Genomic DNA, 9,665 nt, shown 5'->3' on the forward strand with positions numbered 1-9,665 from the left:
AGGGAGCAGGGCGGTGAGTCCGGGTGTTGACCGTGGCGGGGCCTGTCTGTGAGTGGCCAGGTGTCAGTTGGGATGGGGGTGCCCAAGCTGGCCCAGGAGCTGTGCCGGGCACGGCAGGTGCCAGGGCCCAGGGCGGGCATGTGGGATGGACTGACCCGCCTCGGGTGTCCTGACTGGCCTGTCTGGCAGGGCTCTTCCCTGCACGTGGGCAGTGACCTGCTCAAGTTTGAGGAGCCAGTCAGCACACAGGAGCAAGGAACCTTCTCCTTTCGGACCCCAAAGGTACGCCTCCCGGGGTGGGCGGGCCAGGCTGGTGGACCCCAAGGGCTGGCCCTGCGGGGGCAGCCCAGTTACCTCCGGGGCTTGAGCAGTGGGGCGGGGGCAGGATCACCACCTGCCCTGCTGGGGAAGCAGGGCCGGCAGGCAGGTGTGGCCTCAGAGCATCCCTGGGTCTCCTGTCTCCCTGGAATCCAAGTCATCCTCCGTCTCTGAGCCTCCAGCTTCTAGCCACCTGGAGGCCTCCCCTTGCTGCCCGTCGGCTGTAAGGGGACACACGGCGGTCACCCTCGAGGGCTCGGGTGGGAGTCGGGGGTGCAGCGTGTCCCTGTGTGCCCCCAGCTCTCCCACGATGCCAACGAGACGCTGCCCCTGCATCTGTATGTCAAGTCCTACGGCAAGAATATTGACAGCCGGCTCCAAGGTGCGTGGGGTGGGCAGCTGGGCTGGTGGGCGGGCAAGGGGAGCAGGGCGGCCCTGCCGACGGCCAGCTTCTCCCTCCGCAGTGACCCTCTACAACTGCTCCTTCGGCCGCAGCGACTGCAGCCTGTGCCTGGCCGCTGACCCTGCCTACAAGTGCGTGTGGTGCAGCGGGCAGAGCAGGTGTGTGTATGCGGCCCTGTGTGGTAACGCCACCTCCGAGTGCCCACCACCTGTCATCACCAGGGTAAGCCCCCTTACCCCCCACCTCCCTGACAGGAGGGACTCCAGCCCGGCCCGGGACCAGCTGCGCAGCCTGGCCTGCCCAAGCCACCAGGTCAGCCGGGCTCTGCCAATTTCAGATCCAGCCTGAGACCGGTCCGCTCGGCGGAGGCATTCGCATCACCATCCTTGGGTCAAATTTGGGGGTCAGAGCAGACGACGTGAAGAGGGTCACCGTGGCTGGCCGGAACTGTGCCTTTGAGCCAGAACGGTACTCCGTGTCCACCCGGTGAGTGGGCAACATGGGCCCTCAGAGCTGGGCCAGGCCCTACCCTGGGGGGCTGGGGGACTGGGGGGATGGAGAGGAAGGACACGGTCCAGGTGTGCGTGGGTGCCCAGGGCTTGCACACCCACAGAGTGTGCCCACCTGCCTGCCACCCACGCAGGATCGTGTGCACCATCGAGGCTGCAGAGGCTCCCTTCACGGGGGGCGTCGAGGTGGACATCAGCGGGAAGCTCGGCCATTCGCCTCCCCATGTCCAATTCACCTATCAGGTAAGCACCTGGCAGGTGGCTCTTGCAGGTCAGGACAGATGTGGGTGGGATCTGGGGGGCCATGTGCTGACTCGGGGTGAGGCGAGGCTGTGCCCCTGCCTCTTTCTCACAATGGTCATGGCCCAGTCGAGGCCCGGGAGGGAGGGCTGCCTCCCTGCCGCCCCAGCCCTGAGTCAAACGCCCCTGCTCCTCTTCTAGCAGCCCCAGCCCCTCAGCGTGGAGCCAAAGCAGGGGCCACAGGCGGGCGGCACCACGTTGACCATCAATGGCACCCACCTGGACACAGGCTCTGAGGAAGACATGCGGGTGACCCTCAATGACATCCCTTGTAAAGTGTGGGTGTCACCCACAGGCCGCCAAATCCTGGTCTGCCCTGGTCCTGGGGACAGGGTGAGGGCCCTCTGGCCGTGACCCTGTGTCTCTCCTGGAGGGGGCAGTGGAACCAACCAGACCCATTGACCCACTGGCCTGGGGCTGCGGGTGGTCCCAGGGTGGGGTTGACATTGACTGGCAATCCCCACCCCCAGGACGCAGTTTGGGGCACAGCTTCAGTGTGTCACGGGCCCCCAGGCGGTGCCGGGAGAGCTGTCCCTAAAGATTTACTATGGGGGCTCCGAAGTGCCCAGCCCTGGCGTCACCTTCACCTACCGTGAGAACCCAGTCCTGCGGGCCTTCGAGCCGCTGCGAAGCTTTGTCAGGTGTGACCTCTTCCTCCCCCTGTGGCAGGTGCCCCCCCACTCCCACACTGCTGGCCACACCCACCCCATCTAGCTATTTCCCAGGTGCCCTCTTCTCACTGGGCTTGTGAGGATATGGCAGAGCTGGTCTGGGTGACAGGAGGAGGCCTCCAAGAATCCCCACTGTACCCCCAGGTCGGGCAGGCCCGACATCCCGCCTCCACCTCCCCCTGCCACCCAGCCCAGCCCTGCTTCTGACAGTCCAGGGTGGCGGTGCTCAGTCACATGCTCTGAGCACACACCCCACCCCACCCCCTGCCCCTGCCATTGCAGCAGACCTGTGCTTGCACATACCAGCAAGAGTATCCAAAAGCAGGGTGGGGTTCGGGACACAGCCTTGCAGGGCACCTGCTCTGGAGCTGGCTGGGCACCTCCCTTGCCCAGGTGTGCCCACTCAGGCACCATCCCCTCCCTGCCCCCCAGTGGTGGCCGGAGCATCAACGTCACAGGACAGGGCTTCAGCCTGATCCAGAAATTCGCCATGGTGGTCATAGCCGAGCCCCTGCAGTCCTGGAGGCGGCGGCGGGAGGCCGGACCCCTGCAGCCTGTGACGGTTAGTCAGTGCCCGCTGCTGGGGACATGCCAGGGCAGGATGCAGCCTGTACCAAGTGGCCTAACGGTCCTGCCTCGGCTCTTAGGTCGTGGGCAGGGAGTACGTGTTCTGCAGTGACTCCAAGGTTGTGTTCTTGTCCCCGGCCGTCCCCGAGGAGCCCGAGGCCTACAACCTCACAGCGCTCATTCAGATGGATGGGCACCAAGCCCTGCTCAGGACTGAGGCTGGTGCCTTTGAGTACGTCGCCGACCCCACCTTCGAGAACTTCACAGGGGGCGTCAAGAAGCAGGTCAACAAGCTCATTCACGCGCGGGTGAGGACCAGTGCAGCCCCGGGGGTCAGGTCCTGAGCGGGTGCGTGTAGGGGAGCAGCCCAAGGTCTGGGCTGAGCTGGTCGGGGCATCCCTGAAGCCCTCCTGGGCGCTGTGACCCCATCCCCCGCCCCCCAGGGCACCAATCTGAACAAGGCGATGACGATTCACGAGGCCGAGGCCTTCGTGGGTGCCGAGCGGTGCATCATGAAGACACTGACGGAGACCGATCTGTACTGTGAGCCCCCGGAGGTGCAGCCCCCTCCCAAGCGGCGGCAGAAGCGGGACACGACCCACAACCTGCCTGAGTTCATTGTGCGTGTAGGGTGGGGGCAGGGAGGGGAAAGGGCACCGGGCTCTCGTGGTCTCGGCCACACACCTGTCCTTGCTGAGTCTGCCTCTCCACGCAGGTGAAGTTTGGCTCCCGGGAGTGGGTGCTGGGCCGCGTGGAGTATGACACGCGCGTGAGTGACGTGCCGCTCAGCCTCATCCTGCCCCTGGTCATCGTGCCCATGGTGGCCGTCATCGCCGTGTCCGTCTACTGCTACTGGTGAGCCCCTCCCCCGGCATCCTCAGCCCCTTGGCCACACCCACCGGCTAGCACAATCCAGGCCAGGTCCCAGGAGCTTCCCTGTGCCCCCAGGAGGAAGAGCCAACAGGCAGAGCGCGAGTATGAGAAGATCAAGTCCCAGCTGGAGGGCTTGGAGGAGAGCGTGCGTGACCGCTGCAAGAAGGAGTTCACAGGTGGGGGCCGCCCTGCAGGTCCTGGGGGAGGAGGGCTCGGAAGGGGCTGCATTGGGAGGGACAGACGGACGGACGGAGGAGGGCGGGCTGCCGGCGGCCTCACCCCGATCTCCCTGCAGACCTGATGATTGAGATGGAGGACCAGACCAACGACGTGCACGAGGCAGGCATCCCCGTGCTGGACTACAAGACCTACACCGACCGCGTCTTCTTCCTGCCCTCCAAGGATGGCGACAAGGACGTGATGATCACGGGCAAGCTGGACATCCCTGAGTCGCGGCGGCCCTTGGTGGAGCAGGCGCTCTACCAGTTCTCCAACCTGCTCAACAGCAAGTGCTTCCTCATCAACGTGAGCGGGGCGGGGCCTCTGGGGCGTGGGGTGGGACCGTGAGGGGCGGGGCTTCTGGAGCGAGGGGGTGGGGCGGGGTGGGGCGGGGTTCTGACCGGCCTCCCCCACAGTTCATCCACACCTTGGAGAACCAGCGGGAGTTCTCGGCTCGCGCCAAGGTCTACTTTGCGTCGCTGCTGACGGTGGCGCTGCACGGGAAGCTGGAGTACTACACGGACATCATGCGCACGCTCTTCCTGGAGCTCATGGAGCAGTATGTGGTGGCCAAGAACCCCAAGCTGATGCTGCGCAGGTGTGTGGGGAAGGGCAGAGGCCGCGGTGGGGGGTGTTGGGGGTGGCAGTGGGGCAGCACAGGCTTGTCCAGGCACCTGGTTTGCCAGCAAGTACAGCCAGTGACAGTGAGTAGGGCGGAGGGATGGCGGGGGCTGTCGCTGCTAGCAGGTGGTCTCTGCTGGTCACTTATCTGCTCCCCTTTGTCATCAGCTCTTCGTAGGATGGGGTGGAAGATGAAAGGCCCACCCTGAGGGGGCTGGGAGATTGGTCACTGCAGGCTATAAATGTACAGCCTGACGGAGACTGGCCTGGACGGAGGCTGGGCTGCTCTGAGGGTGGTCTGGGTACTTGGAAGAGCCAGCTGATCCTAGGGGCACTAAAGGGTCCCTCAACACAAGGCCTTTCTGCATCTCCAGGTCTGAGACAGTGGTGGAGAGGATGCTGTCTAATTGGATGTCCATCTGCCTGTACCAGTATCTCAAGGTGGGTTCCACACAGCCCTGCCAGGGTGTGGGGAGGGACGAGGTGGTGCTGTACCCCCCAAGTGTCCACCTCCCTGCAGCCCAGCTCCACTTGGATGGGTTTGCTTCCCACCCACCCTGGCACGATCAGTCCCACCCATGGCTCAGCTGCCCTGTGTTGCTCTAGGACAGCGCAGGGGAGCCGCTGTACAAGCTCTTCAAGGCCATCAAGCATCAGGTGGAGAAGGGGCCCGTGGATGCTGTGCAGAAGAAAGCCAAATACACCCTCAATGACACAGGACTGCTAGGGGACGACGTGGAGTATGCACCCCTGGTGAGCCCCTGGGGCTGGGCGGGCTGCTGGCAGATCTCAGGGGCCGGGTTCCAGGCCAGCCTCAGGACCAGAAGCTGATGCCACTCACTTCCTTCGTGGACTTGCATTAGAACCCATTCCCCGTGCTGGGCACCCCCGTGTTCAGGGAGAGGCCTGGGTCATGGGTCCTCAGCAGGCTCGTGGGTCACTGGAGAGAGGCTCTAAGTGTCATGACCCCAAGCCAGCTGCCTCCTGGGTGCCCGGGCCTGCTGCAGGCGTTTGAGGGGCCTGGGCACACCAAGTGAGTGGTGGTAAACTCGTGTGCGTGTGGAGGTGGTACATGGTGTGTGCCCCCATGATGCCTGTGTGTCGTGTGATACCTAGAAGTGAGTGGTCCTCTGCTCTCTGTCCTGCTGAGCCGTGGCGTGCAGGAAAGGGTGAGGCCAGGGTGCTGAAGGGGCTCAGGACCCCCACCACCACTCCTCCACCTAAGGATGTCGCCACTGGGGGGAGGCCCAGGACTGCTCCCGGTTTGGGGCGAGTGAGGGTGAGGGCCCCTCCCCAACTGGCCCTTCGTTCTGTGTCCCCGGCAGATGGTGAGCGTGATCGTCCAGGACGAAGGGGTCGACGCCATCCCTGTCAAGGTCCTCAACTGTGACACCATCTCCCAGGTCAAGGAGAAGATCATTGACCAGGTGTACCGCACGCAGCCTTGCTCCCGCTGGCCCAAGGCTGACAGTGTGGTCCTCGGTGAGCGCCACCCTCGCGTGCCTGGCTCTGTGCCCGTGGAAGCCCGGTCGGCCGGGTCGGGTCGGGGAGAGCAAGAGGAAGACCGGACGGGGAGGGCTGTGGCTGGGTTCCAGGAGCTGGGCTGTGTCCTCCCACAGAGTGGCGTCCTGGGTCCACAGCCCAGATCCTGTCAGACCTGGACCTGACCTCTCAGCGGGAGGGCCGGTGGAAGCGTGTCAACACGCTGATGCACTACAACGTGAGTGTGGCGGCTGGGCGGGCCCAACCCCCTGCCGAGAGTGGGGCAGGAGGCCCGCCCTCATGACTCTGTTCCCCAGGTCCGGGATGGAGCCACTCTCATCCTGTCGAAGGTGGGGGTCTCCCAGCAGCCTGAGGACAGCCAGCAAGACCTTCCTGGGGAGCGTGAGTCCCTTCCTCTCGTCCGGGCCCTTCTGGCCTCTGGAGGTCATCACGAGCCAGTGTCCGCCTCATGCCGCTGTCTCGGGGGAGCTGTGAGCCCGGCGTGGGACCCAGGCCCCGGGCTCTGGTCCTCGTCCTTCAGCACCCCCCTCCCCCACAGGCCACGCCCTCCTGGAGGAGGAGAACCGGGTGTGGCACTTGGTGCGGCCCACGGACGAGGTGGATGAAGGCAAGTCCAAGCGTGGCAGCGTGAAGGAAAAGGAGCGCACCAAGGCCATCACCGAGATCTACCTGACCCGCCTGCTCTCAGTCAAGGTGGGCCGCGGAGGGCATGTGGGAGGCAGACCTGGGACGGCGCCGGTGGGACGCGCTGAGCCCCGCTCCCGCCCCGCAGGGCACGCTGCAGCAGTTCGTGGACAACTTCTTCCAGAGTGTGCTGGCGCCCGGCCACGCGGTGCCGCCCGCAGTCAAGTACTTCTTCGACTTCCTGGATGAGCAGGCAGAAAAGCATGACATCAAGGACGAGGACACCATCCACATCTGGAAGACCAACAGGTGTGGGCTCCATGCCGCCACCCGCCCCACCCGCCCTGCTCCAGGCCTCGGCGGCCCCTCACACCCTGTCGTCCCGCCTCAGTTTACCTCTCCGGTTCTGGGTGAACATCCTCAAGAACCCCCATTTCATCTTCGACGTGCACGTCCACGAGGTGGTGGACGCCTCCCTGTCGGTCATCGCACAGACCTTCATGGACGCCTGCACACGCACAGAGCACAAGCTGAGCCGCGTAAGTGCAGCTGCGGGCAGCCCAGCCCGCTTCCTGGCAGCGCGAAGCGTCAGGGGAGGGGGGCTGCAATGCAGGTGAGGAGGTCGGTTTGTGGCGTGGATTTGCACAGCGGGGGCTGGAGCTCAGTAGAAAGACAGGTGCAGGGTACCTGGGGCGGAGGGAGGCCCCCTGGGCAGTGGACCTGTGGCAGCCTGGGACCCCGAGCTTCTTCCACTTCCGTGAGAGAGAAAAAGTGAGTTTTACTATTAATCACAAAATGACGAAAACACTGTCAGGTCTGTGGCTGGGCAGGGCAGCTACCGCTGTTGGACCCCATTCCCTGCACACCTCTCTTTCTCTGGGTATCCTGAGCGCGTGCAGGTGTCTTGGCTTGTGTGTCACTTGGCTCCGACCCCCACAGGACTCTCCCAGCAACAAGCTACTCTACGCCAAGGAGATCTCCACCTATAAGAAGATGGTGGAGGAGTGAGTGCCCCCCCCACCCCACGAGGCCAGAGCCTGGCTGCCCACCCTCAGCCCCCACCCAGCGGGGCCCCCGGGCGGTGTGGGCCTGTGATCAGGAGGTGGGCCCCGTGGGTAGCTTTGGGTTCAGCGTCTGGGAGCCACCACCGCCCCCCCCCCACCCCGTTCCGGTACCCGCCCCCCGTGGCCCACCCTGTGTAACTCCCCCTCCCCCCACAGCTACTACAAGGGGATCAGACAGATGGTGCAGGTCAGCGACCAGGACATGAACACACACCTGGCAGAGATTTCCCGGGTAAGGGCGGCCCAGGGGACCCACAAGCTGAGCCCCCCCAGGATTAGCCCTCCACCCCACCCCACCCCGGAAGGCCCTGCTGCGCGGGCCAGGAGATTGCACGGGGGGCGGGCGAAGTTGTGCCCACGGGGGAGAAAGAGGCGCAGACGAGAGGGCATGGGGGGAGGCGGGGCTCGCGAGCAGCTCTGAGCCAGCCCCGCCTGCCATGGGTCTGCATGGGTGGGAGGCTCTCTGTCCGCAGTGTGCCGTGGCTGTGCATGTCGTGACTGCCGGGGGAACCCTTCGCGTCTGCCTGCCCCACTGGGAGACAGCCTCCTGCCCCTGGGTCACGCAGCCCTTCCGCCACCCTCTCAGGCGCACACGGACTCCCTGAACACCCTCGTGGCCCTGCACCAGCTCTACCAGTATACGCAGAAGTACTACGACGAGGTAGGGGTCCGGTCCTTCTGGGACGGCCGTGTGCACCCTAACCCTAACCCTAACCCTGGCCTGTGCTCTGACGTGACCCGTCCTCAGATCATCAACGCCCTGGAGGAGGATCCCGCCGCCCAGAAGATGCAGCTGGCCTTCCGCCTGCAGCAGATTGCGGCTGCACTTGAGAACAAGGTCACGGACCTCTGACTCCGACCTCCACCGTCATGGTCTCGGGACACAGGTGTGTGACACCCACTTCCGGGCGCTGGGCGGCCCCGGGGGAGAAGGCCAAGCGGGCAAGACTCAGCCCTTCTCTCTCTGGCAGAGGAAGAGCCCCCGGGCTTCCGAGTGTGTGCGTGGCAGGGGGCCCCCCACCTCAGCATTTGTAGCCTCATAGCACCCTTCTCCTGAGCAATAGTGCCGGGCGCCCACCAGCACCAGTTCCCTCCTGCAGAACCAGCATCGGGGGTGTCTCCTTCAAGCCTTCTGAGCGATTTGAAAACGTGCCTTATGCCCCCGGCGCCATGCTGGGTTGCTGGGGGCAGTCGGGCCTCAGCCCCCCTCCCCAGGCACCAGCAGCCGCCTCAGATACCTGGGTTGGGCCTTTTGGGGTGAGGTCTGAGTGCCCGCGGCCCCCAGGACCTAGTGCCCAGACTCTGTCCGTCTGCCCTGCCTGGATGGGGCAGAAAAGTGGTACGATGCCTTCCTGACCTCACTGGCCTGCCCTGCGGGGCACTGGCACTCCCGGGGGACTCCGTGCTGCAGGCCCCACCTCAAAGGTCGAGCTGGACGTCAGACGTCGAGGCCCAGGCGGCCAGAAGGGACCCAGCAGACTGGGGGTCGGGGTCCCAGCCTGTCAGACAGGCTGACCTGGAGGCCCTGCGCAGGTCCGGGGGGCCGGGAGCAGCTCCACCAGGACACCCACAGCCCTTTTTGTAAATCTTGTTAATTGTCAATCAAATACAGCTGTCTTTTTCACTCTGCTGGTTGGCTGGGTTCTTCCCGGGGCTGCCGACCCGCCATCCCTACACACCTGCCCCGTTTGGGTACCGGGCCCGTCCTGCCCACGGCCTCCCTTCCTGTGAGCTCCTGGCCCCAGAAGCTCACCTGAAGGTGGGCCTGTGTGGCCTCGCACACCCATCCCACAGTCCCTGGCTCCCCTGGGCCAGGCCTGCTGGGTGTGCTGAGGCAGCCCGTGCACGGCCATCAGCTCGGCTGAGTCCACGCCTTCCTGCTGCCCCAGCAGGACAGGATGGTGGTCAGGGGTGGGAGGTGAGCGCTGGGGTGCGAACCTCTCCCAGAGGCACGTCCTGGTGCACCCCAGCACTGAAAGTGATCCTGAAGCAG

General features: G+C 65.0%; 1 protein-coding gene across 9 annotated transcripts in view; it reads left to right on the plus strand.

Moving 5' to 3' along the window:
• PLXNB2 (plexin B2) overlaps positions 1-9,301 on the plus strand; it is a 29,571-nt gene extending 20,270 nt beyond the window's left edge. For 6 of the 9 annotated variants that reach the window (XM_060113894.1, XM_060113893.1, XM_060113899.1 and 3 more), the window contains 26 exons: positions 190-282; positions 619-700; positions 783-943; positions 1,059-1,207; positions 1,365-1,473; positions 1,672-1,808; positions 2,001-2,171; positions 2,634-2,763; positions 2,849-3,076; positions 3,212-3,388; positions 3,484-3,623; positions 3,717-3,817; positions 3,937-4,166; positions 4,277-4,458; positions 4,856-4,922; positions 5,088-5,234; positions 5,807-5,963; positions 6,101-6,201; positions 6,281-6,365; positions 6,523-6,677; positions 6,757-6,917; positions 7,000-7,147; positions 7,548-7,612; positions 7,829-7,904; positions 8,259-8,333; positions 8,421-9,301. In XM_060113894.1, coding sequence (XP_059969877.1) covers positions 190-282; positions 619-700; positions 783-943; positions 1,059-1,207; positions 1,365-1,473; positions 1,672-1,808; positions 2,001-2,171; positions 2,634-2,763; positions 2,849-3,076; positions 3,212-3,388; positions 3,484-3,623; positions 3,717-3,817; positions 3,937-4,166; positions 4,277-4,458; positions 4,856-4,922; positions 5,088-5,234; positions 5,807-5,963; positions 6,101-6,201; positions 6,281-6,365; positions 6,523-6,677; positions 6,757-6,917; positions 7,000-7,147; positions 7,548-7,612; positions 7,829-7,904; positions 8,259-8,333; positions 8,421-8,525 — 3,432 coding nt within the window. In that variant the 3' untranslated portion in view covers positions 8,526-9,301. The remainder of the gene's footprint in view (positions 1-189; positions 283-618; positions 701-782; positions 944-1,058; positions 1,208-1,364; positions 1,474-1,671; positions 1,809-2,000; positions 2,172-2,633; positions 2,764-2,848; positions 3,077-3,211; positions 3,389-3,483; positions 3,624-3,716; positions 3,818-3,936; positions 4,167-4,276; positions 4,459-4,855; positions 4,923-5,087; positions 5,235-5,806; positions 5,964-6,100; positions 6,202-6,280; positions 6,366-6,522; positions 6,678-6,756; positions 6,918-6,999; positions 7,148-7,547; positions 7,613-7,828; positions 7,905-8,258; positions 8,334-8,420) is intronic. The other 3 variants (XM_060113900.1, XM_060113901.1, XM_060113902.1) reach the window with 3 other exon arrangements.
• The last annotated feature ends 364 nt before the right edge of the window (positions 9,302-9,665 follow it).

This window comes from Mesoplodon densirostris, chromosome 11, assembly GCF_025265405.1.
Source record: "Mesoplodon densirostris isolate mMesDen1 chromosome 11, mMesDen1 primary haplotype, whole genome shotgun sequence".
Classification (NCBI taxonomy): domain Eukaryota; kingdom Metazoa; phylum Chordata; class Mammalia; order Artiodactyla; family Ziphiidae; genus Mesoplodon; species Mesoplodon densirostris.